Source organism: Podarcis muralis, chromosome 3 (genome assembly GCF_964188315.1).
Source record: "Podarcis muralis chromosome 3, rPodMur119.hap1.1, whole genome shotgun sequence".
NCBI lineage: Eukaryota > Metazoa > Chordata > Lepidosauria > Squamata > Lacertidae > Podarcis > Podarcis muralis.
Window position 1 is genome coordinate 92,505,394 of NC_135657.1, and position 27,350 is coordinate 92,532,743.

The 27,350-nt window shown below is 44.7% G+C and overlaps 1 protein-coding gene across 2 annotated transcripts in view; it reads right to left on the minus strand.

Annotated features, from left to right (window-relative positions):
- Nucleotides 1-27,350, minus strand: part of GRHL1 (grainyhead like transcription factor 1) — a 61,301-nt gene that overhangs the window by 32,065 nt on the left and 1,886 nt on the right. For both annotated transcript variants that reach the window (XM_077926351.1, XM_028722519.2), the window contains exons 2-8: nucleotides 17,034-17,220; nucleotides 12,369-12,439; nucleotides 7,552-7,942; nucleotides 5,418-5,494; nucleotides 4,459-4,615; nucleotides 2,425-2,536; nucleotides 842-936 (exon numbers count right to left, since the gene is read on the minus strand). In XM_077926351.1, coding sequence (XP_077782477.1) covers nucleotides 842-936; nucleotides 2,425-2,536; nucleotides 4,459-4,615; nucleotides 5,418-5,494; nucleotides 7,552-7,942; nucleotides 12,369-12,439; nucleotides 17,034-17,220 — 1,090 coding nt within the window. The remainder of the gene's footprint in view (nucleotides 1-841; nucleotides 937-2,424; nucleotides 2,537-4,458; nucleotides 4,616-5,417; nucleotides 5,495-7,551; nucleotides 7,943-12,368; nucleotides 12,440-17,033; nucleotides 17,221-27,350) is intronic.

A 27,350-nucleotide genomic window follows, 5' to 3' on the forward strand; every position in this document is an offset into this window, starting at 1 on the left:
CATGAAAGTTGCCTCGTGTCAGGGCAAAAGCAAGCTTGTCAGCTCATCCTACAAGTGGCTTCGCATACTCTTTGAAGGCTTAGCAATGAAACTGAGGAGGTTGCCCACCAGACTTAACTGCATCGCGCCACAATATGAAGCGGAAAACTTTCCCAATGCGATATGTCCATTATACAAGGCTTCACCCCCCGCCCCCCGTGCTGGTTGGAGCTGATGGGAGTTGTAGTACCAGGCACCCGAAGGCTGCATTGTGCTGTTTAGTGATGTCTGCATAGCAAAGGGGGACTAAGAAGGTGACTAGTAAATCTGACACAAAATGACACTTTGACAGAAGAGATGGGCCGTTTGCAGAGGATTGCAAGTTGCAGCCTGCAAACACACCTCTGTTTAAACTTAGGTGGCTGAAAGGCGTCTGTTTGAATAGGTGTAGCAGTCTGAGATCTTGCCAGGCAGTCTCCTCAGTGAGAACAGGCCCTAAAAGCACCTGGTAGCTCGTAGGTCTCTATGTAATAATTCACTAACATGCTGAAGTAATTTCTGCTTTTTGCAGGAGCCTGTTCCACTCTCCTGTTCCTGCTCACTTTCCTTCTGTTAAACTGATTTGGGGGGCTGGGAGCAGCAAGGCAGAGCTTGAAAAATAGCCCCAATACTGATTGTCCCTCCACTTAAAAAACAACAAACACTTTATTTGTATTCAAACACACTTTGGCAATGCTCCAGCAACTATTTCTTAAAAGCAGAAAGCAAATAAAAATCTAACGATCTGCCATGTTAAGATACACCTCCTTCCTCCCCTTTTACACAAAAAAAGGGGCCAGGAAAAATAAGCCTGAATGCTTACCTTTGCTTCGTCATTGATGTCCCAAGTAAAGGAAATGGCGTTATAGGCTATCTCTTCAATGTTGCTGATCGTGTTGAAGCTTTCCTTGTAGTCAGCTGTTGATAAGAGAAAACACACACACGATATAGTAGGTTAATCTATTGATGCTACATACAGGCCTAGTATAGCGTCATTTATTTTCTTCCATCTTGGAAGCACATTGGTGTACTGGAGAGCAACAACCAAGAGTTGTTGCCTATGGGCATCTCTGCAGTAAGCTTTCTTTTTATTTTTAAAAAGCAAAAAAATAATAATCAGGAAATGAAACATAAAGTTCTAAAAGGAAAGAGGTGGCACCTGCTATCCTTGCCGTGCCCTGTGGTTTTGTATGAGAAATGTCACCCCAGCATAACAAGGATATATACTCTTGATAATAATAAAAAAAAACACCCTTTAATAATAAAGGAAGATTTGCGTGTGCATCTGCCTTTAAGTGCCAAGTGATTAATCCCTCCTTTTATTCACAGGAGGAAAGGGCTGGGAGTGCAACTCAACCTTGAACCAAAGGAACCTGGAATCTGGCCAATCACAGCTTAGCTGTAGGCAAGCAGGTATCTGCAATGCCATCTTTCATCTCCCTGCCCCAACTCTACCTGGAGCTTGAGTTGTGCCAGGGACTCAACTCATTCCTGGAACCTGTTTAACAGCACCAGCAGCTCACCTCCAAAACACCTGAGTAATAAGCGACAGCAGATTTGCCCATGTGCAGAGTGCCTTTCCCTTCTACCTTGAGTCACCGCAACTCATCTACACACGTTCAGGACTAAGGGCCAAGGGACACTGGAGCACAGGGCATGAGCTACAAGCAGCCTCTACTAGGCCCAAATACTCTAGGAATTAAAAACTGAACTCTGCTTTCTCGGGAGGGTGATGGTAGAAACAGAGGACTATAATCAGATGGTTGGGTTGGGTTTCTCTTTGGGAGGTGGGGTGGGGGGATGATCAAAGTTCAGAAAATGGCTGTTCAGAAAGTCTGCGGCTCCCACCAGAAGACAGAAAACAAGCGTAACAGATTTCAGCAGCCCCAAAGGCAACTCAACACAGAAATAGCATCATTGACACCAAAACGGGCCTAAAAGCAACCAATTTGTACCAGCCACGGAAGATTATGCAACCTTACAACCCCCACTGCATGCTATTGACCAGGAGTGGCTAACTTGTGGGGGTCTCCATGTGTTCTTGGACTCCCATCAGCCCTAATTCACATGGCCAGTGGTCAAGGAGGATGGGAGTTGTAGTCCAGGAACATCTTGATTTATAAGTGCTGACCCACCCATTTGGGTAACCAACCAACAACACCAAACCAAACGCAAGTACCGTATTATATGTTCAGAGCTGTATAGCTGCCCCCTCACCCAAAATATTAGGATGGCTTAGAATATTTCTCGTGCAACCAAAGAACTGTAATGAACAAGAACTGAAGCCACGTTGAACAGTGGCCAAAAGATAGCCTTGGGCATGTGCAGTAAAAAGAACGAACGTGAGCAGAGAACTGAATCCTGCCAAGCGCTGCCCTGGCACCTGCAGCTGGGATGATTTCTTACCTATGTCAATGCACCTTTGTTTGGCTGTGTGCTGCCGAGAGTGCCAGTACTTCCAGTGCCGGAGTTGATCCTCTCTGGTTTTGTCTTCGGCAAATACAACCATGATGACACTCTTCAAAAGAGGGACAGGTTCAGAGAGAGCAGAGCTTAATTGACATAAAGGCCAGAGGGTCTTTGGCAAAGACACTTCACAGGGAAGGAAGCAAAGTGTTTATTAAGCTGGTAGCTTAATCTAGGCAATTCTGCCGGCCTTTTTAAGCTGAAGTGCGAACACGGCTACTCAGATATACGTAGATGCCTCTGAATTCCTAGGGGTGCAGAACCAGTGGCCTTTCAGAAGTGGTGAAGGATTATGGGAACTGTAAGGTAAAGGTAAAGGGACCCCTGACCATTAGGTCCAGTTGCGCCCGGCTCTGGGGTTGCGGCGCTCATCTTGCTTTATTGGCCGAGGGAGCCGGCGTATAGCTTCAGGGCCATGTGGCCAGCATGACTAAGCCGCTTCTGGTGAACCAGAGCAGCGCACGGAAACGCCGTTTACCTTCCCGCCGGAGTGGTACCTATTTATCTACTTGCACTTTGACATGCTTTCAAACTGCTAGGTTGGCAGGAGCAGGGACCGAGCAACAGGAGCTCACCCTGTCGCGGGGATTCAAACCGCCGACCTTCTGATCGGCAAGCCCTAGGCTCTGTGGTTTAACCCACAGCACCACCCGTGTCCCATGGGAACTGTAGCCCAACATTAAGGACTACAGGCTCCCAATCATTGCTCAACAACTTGCTGTTTATCTTCACAAAATCTGCCCACATGGGTGGGCTTGTGAAGAGAATTTCCCTGACCATTAACAGGGTGGGAGCAAGAGTCGGAAAAGTGCCAGAAAAGTGCCCTTGATCCGATGGCATTCAAAGCGACATCAAAAATACGGAGAGAAACTAGGGACCTGGTTGATTTATTTGGCCACTGAACAATTAATTAAAATGCACTCGCAATAAATGACCCGGGGGGGGGGGATGCTTTGGGGGTAAGCTGACTTGAGGACTCCATTCCTGTGTGGTTTGAAACCAAGCAAACTAGAATCCCAATAACCCATAGGTGTGCATTCAATTAAATGGGCTGCGTTCAGCTAAGTCATACACAATGTAAGCCCCTTGAAATCAGTGGACTTTCGGCGTGACTTTCGGCCAATTGCGGTTTCTCATTTTCCCCATCTTTGAGTTCAGTCTTCCACATTTCACTTTGCAGTTTATTTATTTTTTTTAAAAAGGCTTCATGAAAATTCACCAGCATTTTCATGCAGATTTCTCCTAATAATACACATCCGTATGCAATTTTATCCAATATACTTATTTTTCAAAAAGAATTTCCTCAAGTAGAATGCATTTTGGGGTACATTATTTTCACTAACATGTGCATTTTTAATGTATACTTCCCCCCAGTAAATGTTTTCATTACTTGGCTGGAGAACTATATTGCAAAATCTAAAGAAGAGTAAATTTTGAGGGATCACTAGTTCTCAAGTTGTTTTGGAAACTGCAAATTACTGTAGTTAGGTTTTTTTCTTTCAGTGTGAACTGAATATAATTTCTCTTCCATTCCTACTTTTAGCCCATTGATTTCAAGTCTACTCCAAATATCTGACTTAACTGATTACAACCCATTGTGAATATTCACAATATCAAGTTTAAATTAGGTTACTGCAATATGCTCTTCACCCTTGAAAATGACTGGAAACTACAGCTGATGCAGAACATTGTGCCTAGCTTACTGCCAGAATCACTGCACACCCTTTTGGGAACATCGCTGACTACTTCCGCTGGACTTCTAAAATTTTTCGCCGCACTTACAGCAGAGGTGGTTTTAGGGCATGCGACTGGTTCGGCTGCACTAGATGCCACACTGCTGGGGGTGCCACAACAATGCTGCAGAATGGAACGTGAAAGGCCTGGGGGTGAATTTTAGTGTCGAAATTTGAGAGCCCAAAGCCCGCCACTGCTGCCAGCTTCTCCTCCCACATAGTTCCTAGTGTGTCAACTCACTCGAACTTTACTGATGGGCTGATGGATTCCTTCACCACCACTCATCTCCTTCAGTGTAATGGGATAGAACTGGCCCTTGTTTAAATACGTCATTGTATTATCTCCAGGCTTCTGCCGAAGCGATTTAGAAGCTTCCAGTGTGTATTCGAAGTTGTTCCTGAAAAACCAGAAGGGGGAAGACTTAGGAGCCAATTATATCTGGAAAGAATCTGCACATAACAGAAAAACAAAAGTGTACACAAATGGTGTTTTTTAGTGTCACGGCGTTCCAAGTCATGACATCTGTTTATTTAGGACTAGCAAATCATGATTCAAAGATATTGGGCAGGGGGAACAAAGGGTAAGTTAGAAAGCTCTCTCTTTATAGACACTTTTACACCCTATAAATCTCTTCTGAGCAGGCGATGATCTGTCTATTAGTCAAATTCACACCATGCTCTAAGAGCTCAAGCTGGTGTACATGGGGCAATATCCTGTTATCATCACCAATCACAACACACCCATGCAGTAGGATAGGACAAGACGGTGACTTGCCCAAGCTCATCTCAGCGACGTATAAATAATAAAATGACGATGATGGAACAGGACATCCTTATTTTCATTGGGGAAATGGTGGCGGGTATGCTGGTTCTCCTGAGCTCGAGGTTCAAACAGCAGAAACCCAGGCTGCACGCACCATACAATTAAAGCACGTGGCTTCTCCCAAAGAATCCTGAGAGAAGCCATGTGCTTTAGATGTATGGCTGTGTATTCAGCCCAGCAGTCAGTACAACATGTCAAGGAATAACACTAAAACCTAGGCAAGTCCAGGTGATCATCTTCCATTCCACAAGCATGAGCAGGGAGCGTAAGCAAGAAGGCAGAGCAATACTGAGGGCGTGCCAAGTCAAGCCCTACTGTGCGCCAGAGAGGGAGGGAGAGAATTTCACAATAGTTGGATCTAAAGGATAGGAGATTACCCAGCAATGCTTTCAAACACGTAGTCTTCAGAATTCATGCCGGCCATCCGGAGGTTCAGTTCGGCAGGAAAGAAAACCTGGAAGTATTAATAATTGTTTCAGGCATAGTTGGCAGTTTAAAAAAATAATAACAACAGTGGTCCGGTCCTAAATTTATCATTAATAAAGTGTTCAACATGCCCCCTAACTTGGCATGTTTACTGCTGTCCACTTAATAAGTGCACCAGGGGTGGGGGAAAGAAAAAACTAGGCCAGCACAAGGCAGGGCACTGTGGAAAAAGTTGATTTGCACACTTTCAAAGTGTGGCATTTCCAATATCTTTCAAGAGCCCTATAAGAAGAAAAAGCTTAGCTCCAGTTCTGACATTTGAACAAGGTATTCTGAGTTTTAGAGGGTTTTACGCTTATGTCCACAGCTGTTTCTTTCTGTGATGCTGCATTTAGCACACTTTTTTTTTTTACACACACACACAGATCATGTACGTATTCCTGCCGTGCCGATATTATTACCACACATTCAAGCTGAAGGAGCTCTCTCTCTACCCTGTAAAATGAGCCATGTGCTTTTGCTAGTGATTTCGCATTCTATAGTGGTTGCTTTTGTTTTAAATTTAGTACATTACACCCACAGGCCTTTGAGAAAATCTTCTATTTCTAATCCACCGGATTGATATTTCAGGTTTACATAAGAATTAAAGAGAACCTGATACCCATGCACAGATTAGGGAGCAGTGTGCTAAATCAGAGGGGCAAGGGGAAGAAGGGATGCAATAGTTATTTATCGGCAGGACTTGTAGGCATTCTGGACTTTTAAGAAAAAGGTCAAACTTTCTGTGATTCTGTGAGCCGCCTGTATTTATTTAGTTTTTATAAACTAAATTGAATTTGCATGATGCCTCATTCAGCATAAATTTGTTTCGCAGTTTTTACTACCCGACATGATTTACTCTGCTTTTGCTAGTAACTGAGAAGGCCACTGGGAAAAAATATATATTATTCATCAACTGCTCTGGCTTTGGAGGTTTGCCAGCCAAAGTCTACCAAACTGCTTTGCATCTATCTGCAAACTGGGTGGGGAACCTCTGGCCCAGGGGACAAATGCAGCCGTTCAGGCATCTCTTATTTGGCTCCAAGGGCTTTCGCCCAGGTGACACCCACTACTCTGTCCTGCAACTTTTGAATGCTGTTGTCTGGCTGGAATGTGTCCTTGAAATGCTTCTCTCTTGCCTGGATGAAAGGTTGTGTGTGTGAGAGAGAGACAGAGAGAATGTGAGAGAACACGAGCCTTGCACATGAGTATGCATGTAGTGAAAGCTCTGGCTTTTGCATGACCAGAGTCTAGTTTACTGTATGAAGAAAGGATTCTTGTACATTGCTCCGCCCACTTCTGCTTCAGGCCCCGCCCTCCACTGATATGCAGCCCCCCAGAAAACCACCTGTGATAGCATATGGCCCTGAGGCTGAGAAATGGATCTCCACCACTGCATTAAGGGCTCAAAATCTGCTTTTCTTAAATACATGTATAGTGGTACCTTGGTTCTCAAACGGCTTAGCTGACAAACAAATTGGCTGCTGAACGCCGCAAACCCAGAAGTAAGTGTTCTGGTTTGCGAATGTTTTTGGGAAGCTGAACATCCGACGCAGCTTCCGCTTGAGTGCAGGAAGCTCCTGCAGCCAATCAGAAGCCAGGCCTTGGTTTTCAAACAGTTTTGGGAGTCGAATGGACTCCCGGAACGGATTAAGTTCGAGAACTAAGGTTCCACTGTATATGTAAAATTGCAGTGCAACCCTGTGCATGCCTATTTAGAAGGTTCTATGGAATTCAGCACATAGCTGTCGACCTTCCCTTTTTCTGCGAGAAATTCCCTTATTTCAGCGCTGTTTCCCGCCGCTTCCTGCTGCTATCCCGGATTGTTAGTTATCCCGTAGACTGTCTCCGGGATCCCTTATTTTCAAATCTGAAAGTTGACAGCTATGATTCAACAGGATCCCAGCCTTAACAATTTACTTTCAAGATGCTCCAGAAGCCACATTTCTGCAGCCTGCAGCTTTTCTGCTCTCCCATGGCAAACACAGCAATGTGCCAAGCGCTGGACAGAGCATGCTCAGCAAAAGAGGCAGGTTTTTTCTGTACCTCTTGCACGCCTTCTTTGAAAGACTCTGAGAAGGTGGAATCCGGAGTACGGCGCTGGGAATTCTGAGGCTGGGTGCTGGAGCTAAACTGGTCAGCACTCAGGCTCCTGTCTAAAACCACCACCCGCTCAGGTGGCTCTGGGTGATAGACAGCTGGAGGGATGCCCACTGTAAAGCTGTGCGGCTGAGTTTCCGTCTTGATCGAATGGGTGGGCATGGATGCGATGGAGACCGTGACAGTCGTGTCCGGAGTCGTCAGGTGGCCCCTCTTGTCAACACCCATCTGGGAAGTGTGTGGAAGAACGATATTCAAAGGCATGTTTTTCAAGACTTGCACTCGGTTTTCCCCAGCAGAAATGAGCGACTGTTCCGCCATGTTCGGTATACAGTTCCTAAACAAACGAGAGGTGGCAGATTAAGCACTTGGAAGTGGGAGGCGGGAAACAATTCTAAAACAGCAGGCCCTGGAGCCCAAGCTTGCCTCACGTCAGCTCCCTTCTCTGGGAAGGATTTCCCCCTGTTTTACATTTATACAGGGCCGGCCATCCCATGAGGCAAGGTGAGGTGACTGCCTCAGGCGGCAGATTCCAATGTCAATCTTCCTTCCCTCCTTGTTCCTGGTGTAGCTCTCCCTTCACGGCTTCTTTCCTGGCAAGGAGCCAGGTGCCATTTTGGGGCCTACCTCAGGTGCCAAAATGTCTTGGGCCAGCCCTGCATTAATACCCCATATATCTTCCATCATGGAACCAAGGCAGCATCCATGAGGTTCCCAGGTACCCAATCCAAGCACTGGATTTGCTTAACTTCAGCAAGATGGCGGCCTCAGGTGCCTTCAGATCATACATTGGAGTTTTCCAGTGTATTATTATTCTTATTTAACTTTCTATACTGCCCTTCATCCAAAGATCACAGCGCGCTTTACAATATAAAAACACAAAAAGACATACCATAATAACAAACAAAAACAGTAACACCCCCCCCCCCCCCCGTTTGAAAGACTATAGATTGTTTAATTAGCCAAAGGTCTGGGAGAAGAGGAATATTTTTGCCTGGGATATGTAATGAAGGCGCCAGGCAACCCTCCCTGGGGAGAGCATTTCACAAATAGGGAGCTACTGAAGAAAATGCCTGTTCTCATGTTGCCACCCTCCCGACCTCTTGCAGAGGAGGTATATAAAAAAGAGCCTCAGATGATGCTTGTAGGATCCAGGTCAGTTCGTATGGTGAGATGTGGTCCTAGAGGTTTTGCGGTCCTAAGGCTAAGGCCTTATAAGTCAAAACCAGCACTTTGAATTGGGCCCGGAAACTAATTGGCAGCAGTGCAGTCAGGTCAGAACTGGTGTTATATGCTCAACTGTCTTGCCTCATGGAGCAACCTGGCTGCTGAATTCTGTGCCAGGTCCAGTTTCCAGTATACCTGAAGGAGTGTCTCCACCCCCATCATTCTGCCCAGACACTGAGATCCAGTGCCGAGGGCCTTCTGGCGGTTCCCTCACTGCAAGAAGCAAAGCTACAGGGAACCAGGCAGAGGGCCTTTTCGGTAGTGGCACCCGCCCTGTGGAACGCCCTCCCACCAGATGTCAAAGAGAAAAACAACTACGGCACCTGACATTTAGAAGACATCTGAAGGCAGCCCTGTTCAGGGAAGTTTTTAATGTGTGACATTTTAATGTATTTTTAATCTTTGTTGGAAGCCGCCCAGAGTGGCTGGGGAAGCACAGCCAGATGGGCGGGGTACAACTAATAAAGTATTATTATTTTTATTCCCAAACCATCTTCAGAGGCAGCCCCACATATAACGCATAGCGGTAATCTAACCTAGAGGTTACCAGAGCACAGATGACAGAGGCAAGGCTGTACCTGTCCACATAGGGGCACAGCTGTGCCACCAACTGAAGCTGATGGAAGGCACTCCATGCCACCAAGGCCACCTGAGCCTCAAGTGACAGCAAGGGGTCCAGAAGCTACTTCAGAGGGAATGTAACCCCATCAAAAGCAGGCAACCTTCCATCCATCCGGTCTAAGGAACCACCCACTAACAGTGCCTCATCCTTATCTGGATTGAGTTTCAGTTTACTGGCTTTGATCCAGTCCATTACCAAGGCAAGACAACAGTCCAGCCACACCTGCAGATACAAAGAAGCAGAGGTGTGTGTCATCAGTATATTACTGACAACATACTCCAGAACTTCAGATGACCCCACTCAGCGGTTTCATATAGATATTAAGCGGCATAGGAGATAAAATCAAAGCCTGATGAACCCCATGTTGAAGGCTTAACATGGCCAAAGAGCACTCCCCAAGCATCACTCTCTGGAAACAAGTAGGATTGGAACCACTGTGAAGCAGTGCCACCCACAACTCAGACGGCCACTCCAGAAGGCTATAGCCAGTGGTATCAAAAGCCACTGAGAGGTCAAGAAGAACTAACAAGCACACATTTCCACTGACTCTCTTCCGACAGAGGTCATCATACAGGGCGACCAAAGCAGTTTCTGTGCCAAAACCGAGCCTAAACCCCAATGGAACTGGATCTAGAAAATCAGTTTTCTCCAAGAGCGCCTGGATCTGGTCTGCAGCCACCCACCCAAGAATCTTGCCCAATAAGGGGAGATTGGCAACTGGCCAATAATTACTTAGATTTTCCAAATCCAATGAGGGTTTTCTTGAGGAATGATTCTACTACTCCCTCCTTCAAGCTGGCAGGGACCACCTTCTCTCGCAGGGAACCGTTAATCACCTTCCTGAGTCTAAGTCCTGGCGGATGCAGGCAATTTTATCCTCAAAATGCTTTGCAAACAAGTCACAGCAAACTACTGTCAGTTCTGCCACCTTTAGGCCAGACTATAAATGGTCCCTATGCAATATTTTTTCTTTGCATTTTGAATTATGGTGCTGGAGGAGACTCTTGAGAGTCCCATGGACTGCAAGAAGATCAAACCTATCCATTCTTAAGGAAATCAGCCCTGAGTGCTCACTGGAAGGACAGATCCTGAAGCTGAGACTCCAATACTTTGGCCACCTCATGAGAAGAGAAGAGTCCCTGGAAAATACCCTGATGTTGGGAAAGATTGAGGGCACAAGGAGAAGGGGACGACAGAGGATGAGATGGTTGGATAGTGTTCTTGAAGCTACCAGCATGAGTTTGACCAAACTGCGGGAGGCAGTGGAAGACAGAAGTGCCTGGCGTGCTCTGGTCCATGGGGTCACGAAGAGTCGGACACGACTAAATAACTAAACAACAACAATAATAAATGGTCCCGCACTACCCGGAAAAGCTCTGCTGGACAGCACCATGTGGACGTAATGGAGCAGCAATGTCTGCCTTCTTTGCTGCCTTCACTGCCACTAGGTAGACTTAATGATGAGCCCTCACCGGTGTTCAGTTGCCTTTGAGTTTTTCTCCACTCAGCTTTCTTGTTCTGGTTATACTCTGGTGAGAGAATGGCTGCATACACACCAACACATTTGTAGCACAAAAACCCGTAGCTTTTCTCAATCCAGAATCTTTAATGCTCATCTTCAACATGCTGCTTTCAATCTCGATTTAGTCTAGATCCTGCCATCCACGGAGCCATGTGTAATTACTTGATACACATTTGAAAACCCTCCCTGTTGATTATGTTATTCATGTCTTTTCCTCCAGGCACATGCCCCGGGGGGAATGAAGGAAGTGGTGATTGCCATCTTGGTATGACCCACAACATCGCTGGATATGCATGGATACAACCACCACCCCAATTACCAGGACCGCCTTTTTTTCAAATGGACATACTGCAGGGTAACTCAGAATAAATCTGCAATGAAATTTTATTTCCAGTTTCTCAGGATGGGCAAAAAACAACAACAATGCAACAAAACTGGATTGTGTGTGCACTATGTAGAAAAAGCAAGTACTCAGTCTCCATTGATTTCAGAATAAAATGCGTGCAGCCGAAGACTATTCACACAAATAGCTTTAAAATTCACATGGAGTGCATTTTACACATCAACATAATGATGCAATAATTCTGATGCATCCAGTACTGTACTGGAGAAATCATTACCTGTAAAGGTGTCGGGTTTTCCCCTCATCCTTCAGCAACTCTGTTTCTAGCACAGACCTGCCTGCTCCCTGCTGTTACCTCACTACAATTTGAATGACGTGAGCCAACCCATTTTGGGTGAGTGGATGTGAACCAGACAGAGTAAAGGGAAATGAACAGGCTGTCCTTTTAAGTTGTCTTACAGTGCCTTGACTCCATTCACAAGCTGCCTTAAAAGCAATCATGCTGTTGATGTGCAGCCATGGCTTTCCAAGCCTAGGCTGAAGACATCCCCATCAATAGGTACATTCCACATAGGAACAGGCAGAACAACATCTTTCCAATATATGTGTTTCCATCATGGGAGTATTATTAATAAGTTCGTAGCAACTCTGGAGCTATCAAGAAAAAAGAGGCAGTTGAAACTAACCATGCACCTCCAACTTTTCATCTTCCACATTGCATTTTCCACAGCAGCTCTATGATCTTTTTACCTTGACTGACAGGGTTCCTGGCCACAAAGAGAACTCCTAGGGCTCTAGGCATTCTAGTGCTTCTCCTCTTGTGAATGGTCAGGCCTGCCAACATGGACCTACTCATCTCTATTTACTTTGCTCTGCCTGCCACCAGACAAGGACAAAAGTGGATACCGTTGGCCAAACTTCATTCATGTGATACCTGAGGAGCAGGGATGGGGAACCTCTGGCCTTCGAGATGCTGTTGCCTCCAACTATCTTTCTTTCTTACTTTCTTTTTTTTTTTTAAAAAAGCATTTCAAGTTTGAATACTGAACCTTTTGCCATGTTCTTGGTCAGAATGATCTACATCTGGTTTCACTGCTGACGTTCTCCTTTCCCGGGGAACCTTCAAGTACAAAAAAACAACAACACACAAAATAATGAACTGAAACCTAGTAGGAGAACATTATATAAGCAAGTTCTCTTTGAATTCAAAGCATTAGCACAAAACAACAATGGGAAAGACAAGAGATATGTTACCTACTGCTTATATTATTTAAAGGCACAGGCTTTTTGATTCTGGCTTTGCAACTGTCTGCAGAGAATAACTTGATTCGTCATCTCCTCTACCTTGTGTCCCAAGCCTAGCAGAAAAGATGAGTTGGAAGCCGCAGAACTGCTTCCCAAACAGGTTTGGGATCATCGTGGCAAAGCATCACGTAAACTTCCAAAATTCTAACTCTTTCCTCCATGCCTCTATTCCAAAGCCTGGGTTGCGTTTGATTAAGTCAGGCTCAAAGTAGTCCCATTGAAAGCAATTATCCACTGACTGCAAAGGGTCAAGTCCAAGAGAGACATTCCCTTTTAAAGCACAAGCTCTCACCCCCTTTTTTTGGATGGGGGAGTCAATTTTTTAATTAAATTTTAAAATCTTTACATATGAATTCCAGATTCCAAATCTTTTATGCATTTCTCTTTAAGCTTTGACTTTCCATCTTTCCCTCCATGCTGTTCTTAATCCCATCCCATTTACATACTGTATTCTAATAAACATTTCACCTAAGACATTCTTCTGTTTAATATATTATCAATTTTCTACCACTGCTTGTATTTCAAATCCTGCTCGCAAAGAATGAGGTCTCATTCCTGTATCTGTAAGTTGCTAAATGCTTCTGAATAATGCAAACATAACACATTCCCCCCCCTTAAGAAACACTGGCTTAAAGACTAGTTGAAACAAATAAAGCGTGAAGTATATAAGCAGAAACCATAATTTCAACAGTTGCCAGTTTCTACTTTGAAGACTAGATTCACAAACCAATTTTCACATGAGGTGGAATTAGCTCGACATCCTCCAGCTCTGAAATATGCTGTATCAGCAACACCCTTGCATTTAAACATTTTGCCTGGCAAATGCGCACCATGTAAATGACAGTGTAGCTGATGAAAACTTCTTAAATGCTGTAGTAAATGGCTTCCGGCACAAGCTTAGCAAATCTAAGTGAGACAGAGATTAAAATGCTGCATATGTTTAGGGTGGTGGGCAGTGGAAGAACACAGAAACAAAAGTGTAAGTTCCCTTGCAAGTCAACCATGAAGTCAGCCTGGCTCGGTTGGTTAGAGCTAATAACTAACACCACCAAGGTTGCAGGTTCGATCCCCGTATGGGACAGCTGCATATCCTTGCACTGCAGGGGGCTGGACTTGATCAACTTTCAGATTTGAAAATAAGGGATCAGCAGCCTCAAAAATAAGGGATCAGCAGCCTCACCTGTCCCAGGGACAGTCTACGGGATATCTAACAATCTGGGGTAGCAGCAGGAAGCAGCGGGAAATGGCGCTGGAATAAGGGAATTTCCCACAAAAAAAGGGAAGGTTGACAGCTATGGACTTGATGATCCTCATAATCCCTTCCAACTATACAATTCTAGGATTCTAAGTAAGGGCTGCAATTTTCAGAATGTGGATCTTTCATTGCTAATTTGCACATTTCAGAAATTCTCATGTTACGCATCCAAGCTAAACCCTTATTTGCATTTATTTATTTCTTGCATTTATATTCTGCCTTTTTTCTCTCTCCAAAGGTGCTCAAGGCAGTGTACCTGGTCCTCCACTGTCTTATGTATTCCCCAAAGGACCCTGTGAGGAAGGTTAGGCTAAGAGGCAGTGACTGCACCATGGGCACCCAAGCGAGGTTCATTCATGGCCAAGTGGGGCTTTGAACACTTGAATCACTACATCACATTGGCCCACACATTAGGGGTGGACATGCACATTAAAAGGGGGTGGGGGGTGGAAATCACATTTCCAAAACCTGTCTTTGGCTTGTAATGCTAATTAGGATCAGGGCGGCATTTACAAGAAAGTCGGGCAAGCAGAGAAAGGGCAGCATTCCTTAACCCACTGATTCTCCCCCCCCTGCCATCGTCCCAAATGGAGCAGGGAGGTATGGAAGACGTGCCAAGCTAAAATGCGGTTACTAACTTATTACAAGTTAATCTGTCTGCTTGGCTTTGTTTTTCTTTACACCCACACAAAGCACAAAAAGAAAACATTTAATGCAAACACACCCAGTTAGTTGGTAGGAGCTCAGCCTTAAGACGATGATTTGTCTGTAGAAAAGCTTGAGGGTGATACCTTTCCTTGCACAGAGATGAGTGCGTGCTTGTTAAGGAGGCTTCCAAGGCCCACAGCCGCGAAGCTAAGTTTCTCTTGTTGCCCAACTCTTCTTATGAAAGGCTTGTGAAAGCTTTTTTATTATTATTTACAAGCTAAGAAGCTGGTGGCGGTTGGACAACACCACTGACGGATCAGACCAGTAGCCCCTCGAGTCCTATAGCCAGTCTGACTGGTTTTTGGGTATTCAGAGCAAGAATATATTAAAGCACAGAACTGAGCCTGGATAGCTCCGTTGGTTAGAGTGTGGTGCTGATAGCACCAAGGTTGCAGGTTCAATCCCTGTACGGGACGGCTACAAGTCCTACATTGCAGGGGGTTGAACTAGATGATGATCAGGGTCTCTTCCAACTCTGAAATTCTATTCTTATTCTATGTTGGATGACACTAGTTTTAGGGACCACTGTTAACATGAGGCTCTGTTGCCCTGGAGCTCATAATTAACAGTCTTTCCATGTCCCCTCAGTTCTATGAATTCGGGCGCTTACACAACTATTAAGAGTTGAAAGAGGTCTTTTTGAAGGCAGAGGGCCTACTCAATAGTGGCACCTGCCCTGTGTAACGTCCTCCCATCAAATGTCAAGGAAATAAACAACTATATGACTTTTAGAAGACATCTGAAGGCAGCCCTGTTTAGGGAAGTTTTTAATGCTTGATCTTTTATTGTATTTTTAATATTTTGCTGGAAGCCGCCCAGAGTGGCTGGGGAAACCCAACCAGCCCTGTTTAGGGAAGTTTTTAATGCTTGATCTTTTATTGTAGTTTTTATATTTTGTTGGAAGCCGCCCAGAGTGGCTGGGGAAACCCAACCCAGAGTGGGTGGGGTATAAATAAATTATTATTATTATTATTATTATTATTATTATTATTATTATTATTATTATTATTATTTCTTCACCTGGCCAACCAAGGGTGAGGGGCCATGCTCTCCCACCCCCAGGTTTGGAACTGGGAAGCATTCAGATGCTTGGAAAGAGGAAGAGAATGGGACATTCCAAATGGGACATGCTCTGGTCAGTCAAAAGACATGGCACTGGGTACACATATTGATAACTGCTGCAATTCTACATAAATCAGGTGTGGGGGAACGTGTGGCCCTCCAGATGGTGTTGGCAATGCAACCCACATCACTCCTGACCAATGACTATTGCTGGTGGTGGTGGGTTTGATGGGAACTGGAGTCCTACTCATCTCTAGTATAAAGCACAAGGCAGTGCAAAGCTACCAGAGCAAGGCAAAGGAGGATTACGCTTGGAGACTTTCTCCTGACTCAATGAAGAGGAAAAGGAAGAAGTGAGCAAACATAGGGTGCTGATTTGTTCCTCACAAGGCTGTCCCTGATGGCAACTTTAATTCAAAAGGGCCTTGACCGCAGCTGCAGCTGCATCTGGTAGAAGAGAACTCCACACATCAGCTTAGCTTTAACCAAGTGATACATTACATTTCTAACAGGTTAGCACCTCTTCCATTTAATCTACTATAGGAAAACCCAGAATGAGGAAACCTTCCAGAGCTATGCAGTTGTTTATAAGGAAGGTGGGTTGAAAAGAAAAAGAATTAGGTGCTCATTTCCCAGGAGATATACTACAATTTGGGCACGGACAAGTCAAAACTAAGAGCAGCTTTAATGGATGAGCCAAACAGACCATCTACCCCAGCAGCCTGCTTCTCCACACTGGCCAATCAGATGCCTCTTTGGGAGCCCACAAGAAGGGCAGGATGGAGGCAAGAGCCCTTTTCTGCCTCTGCCCCCAGTAACTGGCCTGCTGCCTCTGAAATATGGTGCTACACACAGAGCATGTCCTTTATGAATATGTCTAAGAGCATTAAAGGGGGCGAGTTCAGCTTTCAATGTTATTGTATGGCTGTGGGAATTCCATAAATCAATCACATGCTGCGTGAAGGAGCATTTCCCTGCCAGTCTGTTTCACTGGACATCACTGAAAAGCGGAGAGAGAGAGAGACACACACACACACACAAACACACACACACACACACACAGAGAGAGAGAGAGAGAGAGAGAACCCAAAAGCAAAGTATGCCAACTACTACCAACGCCTTGCCCTGTTAAAGAGAGATTCCAGAACAGGTTGCTTAGACAACTGGAAAAGTTACTTATCCAATACTTGTTTTCCCTTTTTGAGTCATCTAACCAGAAGTTGCTATTTTATTATTTGTAGCCACTACAAAAGCAGCTGTATCATGTTCCCAGCTAAGTGGTAAAAGGCATGGCCTTTCTCCCCTTCAAGGAAGGCACGTGAAACAACAAAGCACACTCTGCTGGCCTGTTTTACGAGTCCTAGCCAAGTGCCAACGTTGTTACCTTGTAATAGTCATACAACAGTCCCAAGGCAGCAGCGCTGTCCTCATCCCCATTGATGCTCATCATGGCTTTGGTAGCTGCTGTAAGAGGGTTTTCGAGAAAGGACTTCCAAGCTTCATCCTCGCTGGTGTAGGGTCGCCTCTGGGAGTAGAGCGTTTCATTCTGAAGAACCAAAACTGGCCTTTTGCTTCATAGAGAGGGAGATGAAACAAAACACACAATTACAAAACACACTTTGGGCTGGGACCCAAAGAGGTCCGTGCACACGTCTAAGCACTTCCACCATGCATGCGAGGTTGTGCAAGGAACCCAACTAAGGGCTTATCCACATTTTGTTTGCATTGTGTACCAATTAATTGCCCCAGGCAGGTCCAAGAACTTTTCTCATTGTTCCGCAGTTGTGCCTTGCAAAAATCCGACCTTACCTGCTGAATTGAGGCTCACTTAAGCCAAACCCCTCTTTGGATTTTCTGAGCATCTGGTAAGATTCTGATTCAGTGGGTAAGATTGGATTTTTGCAAGGCACACCTACAAAATGAAGAGAAAAACTCTTGAACCATGGGGGATTAATTGGTACAGGATACAGTCAGAGTACGGGCCAAGGGAGTGGGTGGATGAGCCCTGGGTACGTTGAGACAATGTTCTGGAGGGTCTGCTAGTTCCCACTGCATACAGCAGCAGAGACAGAAAAGCAGTTTCTCAAAAACTGGTGTGCTTTTCAAACATTTTGAACATGCAGTTATGTTGCTGTTCGTTGCTCTGGTGGAAAAGCTTGCTATCCTATCATGTTCCAACTTCATATAACTCAAAACAAGAAGAAGAATCACAGTCTTTGAATTCTCCAGAAATACCTCATTGTTTTATCTGGAACACTTTTAGCCATGCAAACACTTTTAGCTTGCACACTCAAACTAACTGCTTCCACCCTCTTGCCCAATCACTGTTTACTGCTAGGGATATATCATTATGCAGGAAGGGAACAGAGAGGCCCTCTCATTGGCTGCCCTCCAGCCATGATGGAACTTACCACCTAAGCTTTCAGAACATATATTTTAATAAACATTCCATTCTTATTTTCAGAAAGAAAGAAAGAAAGAAATAAGAAACCAAGAATTGCACAACCTCCAACTTAGACTAGCTTTTTGTTGACCAAGCTCTAAAGAGATCTGGGAGAGGATGAACTGAATTTTAATTAAACTTTTATCTTGATATTTTTTCCAAGAGGCATTGTGCTTAGAGCTTAATTATACATTAAAATATCTGCCTTGTAACTAGTCAGATGATTGGCCCATCTAACTCAGGGATGTCTGATTTGAATGCCTGAAACTCCTGGGAACCAGACAACAGGTCTAACCTAGGACTTTGTATGTCTAACAATGCAGGCATCCCCAACCTTTGGCCCTCCAGATGTTTTGGACTACAGTTCCCATCATCCCTGACCACTGGTCCTGTTAGCTAGGGATCACGGGAGTTGTAGGCCAAAACATCTGGAGGGCCACAGGTTGGGGATGTCTGAACAATGCCATCTTATGCATTCAGAACCAAGTTCCACTGAGTTGAGTGAGCTTTAGTCCCAAGTAAATGCATACAGGATTGCCGTCTAAGACACGTGCTTTGACAGTGAACGAAGACCTCCCAGTTATTTTGTCCCAAGCTTATAATATTTAAAGTAAAAAATAAAAATAAATCACGTATATTTTTAGGGGGGAGGAAAGCTTCAGAAGAAGTCTTTACTGTATTTGAGGCTTCTATATTTGAAAAGCCAATGGCATAAACGAAACATTTCAAACTGTGTTTTAAAACTATAATTTGATTTCTGAATGCTAGAGGTTGACAATGCAATACCAATGGCTTTTGGTCACCCTTGGAACACAAACGACCCAGAGCTACCCCAAGGCATGTACATCTTCAGTATCGCATGCATTTATTCTCTGCACAAATTTTGTGTAAAAGCAGTACCAAAATGAAAACCTTCCTGGACTTACTCGCAGTCCAGAAAGGACCCAGGCCAATAACTGCAAAGCACCAGTTTCAAGTGAAGCTTTTCATTAGCTGTGACTCACTGCTGAATAAACTCATAAAGCGGCTTGTTTACTTAGTTCCCTAAATCCACTTACTCTGAGGTCTTAATGTGCCCATAAGCAAGCATGTGCTGGGTTATGTCCACTAGCAAAGTAGTATCCAAAGAGCTTACTTTTGGCTTAGAGCTGGTTGGAAACCAGCCTTAGTCTGGTGTGAGGACATCTTGGAGCATTCAAAAAGAGGAGTTATTTTTAGACAAAAGGTTATTTTGGGGGGTACTTTTTGCAAGAAGATGTCTCAGCTGATGCATACCCTCCAACATTTCTCCGGTGAAAATAGGGACGTCGTATTCCACAACAACAACAACAACTTCATTATTTATACCCCACATATCTGACAGGGTTGCCCTAGACACTCTGGGCAGTTTCCAACACATAATAAAACATTACAAAACTCCCCTATACAGGGCTGCCTTCAGATGTTTTCTAAAGGTTGTATAGTTACTTATCTCCTTGGCTCGGAGGTCGCATAACTCCATACCTTCCAACATTTCTCCAGTGAAAATAGGGACGTCCTAAGGAAAAGCGGAACATTCCGGGATCAAATCAGAAACCGGAACAGCTTCTGTAAATCCAGGGCTGCCCCTGGGAAATAGGGACACTTGGAGGGTCTGCTGTTGAATCAATACTGCCAGATCTGGGTTCGCACCCATTTAAAACACTGTTTCCCCTTCAGCATACACAAAGGTTAGTTAGTATTTAAGACAAAACTTAAGTTTTGCTTAAAATATTGCCAGGGGCTGAAAAACGGGTAGGGGAGGAATGAAACCTGCATGAAACGCGAGATACCATCAGTCCTTGAAGCAAAAGTCTTATGGAAACCTATAGCTGTATTTTTACTCTATACACACAAACCACATTCTCAGTTCGCTTCATGCATTTGACAAAGAACAATGTTGCTTGTAACAGCTCATGCTGCTTTGTATTTTGCCACTGAGGAATAGAAACCAGCCTGCGGAGCCCAGGGAACCTTGTGGATGGGTCACAAAGCACAGGTATTTCGGATTTCTCTCCTACACACTTACACAGAACGGGAATTTAAATCAACAAGCAGGTCTTAAACAAAAAGTAACTTTCTGCTGATTGGCAACTCCAGTAAGACATATATGGGGTGGAATTCAAGTTTTTTACTCAAAGTAGGCCTACTGAAGGTGGGACGTGGGTGGTGCTGTGGGTTAAACCACTGAGCCTCTTGGGCTTGCTGATCAGAAGATCGGCGGTTCGAATCCCTGCAACAGAGTGAGCTCCCGTTGTTCAGTCTCAGCTCCTGCCCACCAAGCAGTTCGAAAGCACGTCAAAGTGCAAGTAGATAAATAGGTACCGCTCTGGCGGGAAGATAAATAGCATTTCCATGTGTTGCTCTGGTTCACCAGAAGCGGCTTAGTCATGCTGGCCACATGACCCAGAAGCTGTCTGCGGACAAACGCCGGCTCCCTCGGCCAGTAAAGCAGTAAAGTGAGATGAGCGCCGCAACCCCAGAGTCGTCCGCGACTGGACCTAATGGTCAGAGGTACCTTTACCTTTTAGGCCTGCTGAAATAAATGGCCCTAACCCAGTCACAGTCACTGATTTCAGTGCGCGAACTCCCAAGTCAAATGGACACCCTTGGACACTACCAAAAACTATTCCAAGCAAAGGGCAGATAAAATGGTTTGTGTTCATTCCAAACTAGATACCACATTGAATACAAAGTCTACACTGGAGGCATCCCCTCAGCCTTCAGCAAACACCTGAAGATATGGGGCTGGATACACCTCAGTAGGGAGGGAGTTCTACATATAAGGAGTTGCCACTCAAAGTGCCATTCCTCAGGCTCCCAACACCACACAGGGACCACCAAGAGGGCCTCATCTGCAAACCTAAAGCATGGGCAGATCAATAAGGGAACAGGTGCTGTTGCAGATATTTGGGTCCCAGGCCATTTAGAGCATTAAACATTGAAATAGGAACCTGGGATTAGACCAGGAACACAGCTTGGCAGCTAGTGAAGCTGTTTCAATAGGGGAGTGCTATGCTCGCAGCCCGTTGCCCCTACCATGATTTGTACCACAGCATTTTGCAAATTCTAGTCTAAGGGCTGTCCAGAAATGGCCCTAGTCCGGCCTTCTGTAACAATGATGGTTCCAGCAACAAGGTGAATGAGGGAAAATACAGCTTGCAAGCTCCATCCCTAACCCTCCTGGGCTGCTGTGCAAATCTGCTCACTTTAGTGATGAAGCAAGGGACTTTCCATGCCTCATTAAAGGAGGGTGAGGTAAAGAAACGCAGGGCAAACCACCCAAAACATTGCAACATTGGTTGGGACCAGCAAATTACAGATCGCAGCTGGTTAAGGCACTTGGTTCCTTTATAACAAGGACTAGTTAAAAACCTTTTGGGAAAATGCTGTATGGATATTTTCTAGTAAAGAGACCCTGGCCTTTTCTGTGCTGGCACAAGGAAAAATAGAATAAAAAGAAATAAGCTTTCAAGGAGTGTTTTTAATCACATGTGACAAAGCCTGCGTGCTGTCCATATTTCATTCTGCTATTGTGACTCTATGAGTGACAACGAAAGCCAGTGTGGTGTAGTGGTTAGAGTAGGACCTAAGAGACCAGGTTTCAACCCCCGCTTGGCCATGAAGCTCTCTGAATGACCTTGGGCTGGTCACTGCCTCTGAGCCTAACCCTACCTCACAGTGTTGTTGGGGACATTAAATGAGATGAGGGAAGAACCATGTCCACCACCTAGAACTCCTTGGAGAAAAAATGTGGGATATAAATCTATTCTAACAACAACAACAACAACAACAACAACAACAACAACAACAACAACAACAAATGCTATTTCCCCATCCCTAGCATGCCTGAGCCACAAGCTGGCAAAATACCTAGTACAGTGGTACTTCAGGTTACAGATGCTTCACGTTACAGACACTTCAGGTTACAGACTCCACTAACCCAGAAATAGTACCTCGGGTTAAGAACTTTACCTCAGGATGAGAACAGAAATAGCGTGGCGGCGACACAGCAGCAGCAGGAAGCCCCATTAGCTAAAGTGGTACCTCAGGTTAAGAATAGTTTCAGGTTAAGAACGGACCTCCAGAACGAATTAAGTTCTTAACCCGAGGTACCACTGTATGGAAAAGCACTGTATTATACAAATGCCCTTTCTTAGCCTCTTGTCATCAGGTTCTGTGGATCCAGATCAGAGAGATTTGCCCTTGAAATAGGATTTGCAAGCAGGAGATCGCCAGGGATACTTTTTCTAAGGGCCTCCGAGTCAGCGGGAGAGGATCAGGGTGCTCCGCCTCTCGACCCATGCCATCACTACTGCTGACCCATTCTCCTCCCTAGGCTGCTATGTTGCAAAACTAGAGGCTGTCTTGTACCAGCAAGCAAGGGAGGCGCAGCAGCTGCGCTGAAGAATACAGGCAGAACCCTTAATTTGAAATCTGACAGCTCTGCCCATACAGTCACCAGGGCTTCCCAAAATTTGTGCAAGATCGGTGCAATGCTGTACAGTACTCTTTGTTCCCTCACAAAATGCATATTTAGTAATATGGAAGGGGAACCACTGTCTGGCCTATGACAACCAACATGACCCCTCTCCCCAAAGGCTTTGTACACACCATACATTAAAATCACGTATTACCGCGTCCTCAAGTATCATGGGAACTGGATTCTAAAACACATTCATCTTGTTTCACATAAAATCGAGTCTCTCCTTCACTAGATTACCTTCCACGTGACCAACGTTAGCTAATCACAATTGAGCTACTAGAGAACTTTCTAGAATTCAGTTGCCAACCAATCAAATTTAAATACATCGTAATGCATATAAGTCTTGTCCTAAGGCTTCCGCTGAGACTTTCTCTGAGCGACAGCAATTCCCCCTTGCTCTGGTGTGTTTCTGCTCCATTGGCACAGTCCCTCATCTCCCCTCAGGCTGGCACTGGAGGCTCAGCCCTGACAAAACTAGTTATGCTGAATTCCTGGAGATGAAACTGGGCCTACTAGACTGTACATTTGATGTTCGGAGAAAAGTTTCCCATATGGAGTATGCGGGAAATCGCTTTGTGTCCTGTCAGGTCATTTGCACCAATCACACACTTTTGCCCCATCAACAGGCCAATCAGACTCCAATGCATACACCACATGACAGATTGTACATGCAATGGCAGCAGTATCAGGGCAAAATAAAAATCATATTGGGTGGTGTTCCCTCTGCTGTAAATGGTTAGGAGCGGTGAGGAAGAAGACACAGGGAAGAATTCAACCTAAAATGAAAAAGCACACAGGCAAATGCCACCACCATTCAGATTATAAGTGGAACAGCCGATAACATTAAAATCTGTCAAAAATCCAAGCTTTTGTAAGCATCCTCTCTCGTTGCAACCATCCGCCCCAAATAAAATGCGCAAATGCTCCATTAAAATAAAAAAAAGAACGTAGAAAGAATTATCTTCAGAGCTATCAACAAAGCACAGGATTTGGCAGTAACTCAATCTCTCCCCTGAGCTGCAGGTTCTTTGAGGAAAAACGAGACCGTATTTTCTCAAAAGACAGTGAAATGTGTATATTTCTGACAGCTGCCCTGTGTCAAGTTTTAGAGTCTGAAGGGTCTATTGGCACAGTGAACTATGCGCACACAATGCTAAAAGGCATTTAGCAAGAGCTGGAAATAAGTCTTCCATTGTGTGTGTAATTACTTCATAACCACTGCCTTGTTTTCTGCTTGAATAATTTGCAAAAAGAGAGAGAGAGAGAGAGAGAGAGAGAGAGAGAGAGAGAGAGAGAGAAGAGATAGGAAAACATGACAGCCGTAAGGGCTCTGTGCCTTGCTGGGATAATATGGTGATATAGTCCAGAATTAGTCTCCCATGGAAAAGAGTGTTAAGTCGTCATTTGTCTGGGTTGTTTATATACCACTTTTGACCCACAGCACCTGCTCCCGAACACTCCAAAATGGAGAACAGCACATTGTTTTTTTAAACAGGTAAAATAAAAGTACAATAAATACAGCAAATTAATCATCAAAACCATTTAAGATAGCAAAAGCAAAATACCCAACAGTGGCTTTCCTACAAAGTGGACCAGTCAAAATGTGATGGTCATTCAGTAATCTTGGACTCTCTTGCTCAACCCAGTCATTGCTTTCGTTTCAGCTTTCATCTCTCTGTAGTCACTATTTCCCTCCCACTATATTAGGACTGGGACGCGGGTGGCGCTGTGGGTAAAACCTCAGCGCCTATGGCTTGCCGATCGCATGGTTGGCGGTTCGAATCCCCACGGCAGGGTAAGCTCCCGTCTTTCGGTCCCAGCTCCTGCCCACCTAGCAGTTCGAAAGCACTCTTAAGTGCAAGTAGATAAATTGGTATCGCTTTATAGCGGGAAGGTAAACGGCGTTTCCGTGTGCTGCGCTAGTGCTGGCTCGCCAGAGCAGCTTCGTCACGCTGGCCACGTGACCCGGAAGTGTCTCCGGACAGCGCTGGCCCCCGGCCTCTTAAGTGAGATGGGCGCACAACCCTAGAGTTGGACACGACTGGCCCGTACGGGCAGGGGTACCTTTACCTTTACCTTATATTAGGACCAACACACTGGCTGCCAACCCACCTGCTGGTTCCCCAGTTTCCTTGCCCTGCTACAGAAAAGAACCCTGACCACCCAATCTATTTCAGTTTCAGGTAGCAGCAAAGGAATGGGTTGGGAGATGGAGTACCGCCATCCTGCTAAAACAATTCTTGTTTAGACAAGCCTACCCAGATGTTTAGAAAGTTGAGCTAATTTTAATCCATTTTAGTATTTCATTCATTCATTCATTTATATTTATTAAATTTGCACATTGCCTTTCATCCATAGATCTCAGGGCGGTTTTCACAGCATAATAATAAAAAATGCATAAGGAAAACAATAACCCCAAAACCCACAAATCAATACCCCCCAGGGTTGTCATACGTCCGGAATTTCCCATACACGGAATACCGCAGTCGAAAGCAGTGTCCAGGTAGAAATCGGCTAAATGTCCCAGGTGTATGGCAATTGATGTCAGCAGTGTCGTTTTTTGCGATTTCCCTCAAAAATAGCTTTAAAAAAAACCTTTTCCGTCTGGATTCTCACTTTTTGAAATATGGCAAACCTCCCCCCTCCCCCAAACACATTAAACAGGGTTATTAAAATATTAATCAGCCCAAGGTATGGTTGGAGCGGAACGTTTCCACCTGGTGCCTAAAGATGGCTAATGAAGGCACCAGGCAGGTCTCCTAGGGGAGAGCATTATTTTAACTTTTGTATGGTTATAATTTTTATTTTTTACTGTTTTACCTTTTGTAAACTTCTTTGAGGTTTTTTATTTTACAATCAGGAGTTATATAAATTATATGAAATAAATAAAATATAATATAAAGCAACTAGCTCTAGGTAGCTGATCTATGGCCATTCATGCACAAAGCTTCATTTTACATTTTACAATCCAAGCTGAAGAACTTCATAGAGAAGCGGTGGTGTTCAAACACAAGTGTAAACAAGCATTGGAGTGTAACCAACTTCACAAACAATCACTGACTTTAAACTAATGCAGCATAACTTTATGATTGTCAAGATGTTTTCTAAGCTATCCATCACATTTTGGGACTACAAAATATTGCAGGTAGCTTTCTCTTAGTAATGTAAATCTCTGTGATAGGAATAACTGTGAGAAAACCTTTAGCCACCGCCAAATGGTCTTAAAATGTTAAAGAGCTAGTGGCTGGAAGAAAGGGATCCTCTCAATTTCTTACCCTCTCAATTTATTTAATGCTGAACTGCCATTCAAAAAAATGCCTTACAGCAGGGGTAGGCAACCTAAGGTCCAGGGGCCGGATGTGGCCCAACTGCCTTCTCAATCCAGCCGGCAGACGATCCGGGAATCAGCATGTTTTTACATGAGTAAAATGTGTCCTTTTATTTAAAATACATCTCTGGGTTATTTGTGGGGCCTGCCTGGTGTTTTTACATGAGTAGAATGTGTGCTTTTATTTAAAATGCATCTTATGGTTATTTGTGGGGCATAGGAATTCATTCATTTCCCCCCCCAAAAAAATATAGTCCGGCCCCCACGAGGTCTGAGGGACAGTAGACCGGCCCATGGATGAAAAAGGTTGCTGACCCCTGCCTTACAGTTTTAGGGCTTGACTGTTCTGCCCCCAATGGTGAAATCTAATTTAGCAGTCCCTTGAAAATCCACTTCTGAAGTGAGGGCAGTATGAAAAATTCCAGGATTCAAACTATTATTTAAAACAAAACCATGAGCTATGGCTGCAGTCCAGAAGTGAGCTTCATGTGAACAGAGTAGGACTTCTGAGTATACATGCAACGGGATTGCTCACCTCTAGCAAACACCACAAGATGGTTTAACCCCACAGGAGCACAATTTAATCATAGAATTGTAGAGTTGGAAGGCACCTTGAGGATCATCCAGTCCACCCCCCTGCAGCTGTCCCGTAAGGGAACCTGCAGCCTTGGTGTTCTCAGCACCATGATCTAACCAGCTGAGTTTTCAGAAGAATGTAAGCTGATGCATAACGACTTATTATACAGACTTGTTTAATAAAATGCCCCACTGCAAACTGCAACTGGAATCCAGCATAAGTTCAGCTGAGAGCAATGCTGCATTCCTCAGAAGAAAGCATCTTCCAGATTGCAGTCTGACATCCCGATCCTATTCCCACTGCTTGAAAGTCACACCCATCTCATACAGGACTTACTTTTCTGAGTAAACGTTTGCCAAGATCACAGACATAGCCATATCGCTCTACCGTTTTTTCTCTCCGAAAAGATTCGTGTTTAGCATGCCATCAGCCTTGCACACAAATCTGGCCAGAATCCAACAGCTTTGAATAAAGTCCATACCACAGAACTTATGAAATCCTGCCTCCGACAAAGCCAATGCAAAACAAGAAGACTCCCAATGATAACCCCACTTCTGTTCTAAAAGTAACATTTGCGGTTCCCGTTGCAAGTCTTAGCCCTGCCATCAAACACCAACACATTATGAAAAGAGCCTTCTATACAATGGCTGTTCCCTGGTTCCCAGCTTGAGTATACAGCGAGACACAGCCTCCGGTACACCTGAGTACAGCCAAATGCCCTCTTATGAAGGGACACGTTTATTCTATTTGCAGACCGCACTGGCAGCGAGTGGCTACGCTGCCAAACAGGAAGATGACAATATGCCAGTTGTCCTTATATACTCAGCAGTTGACTGATCAACATTGCTG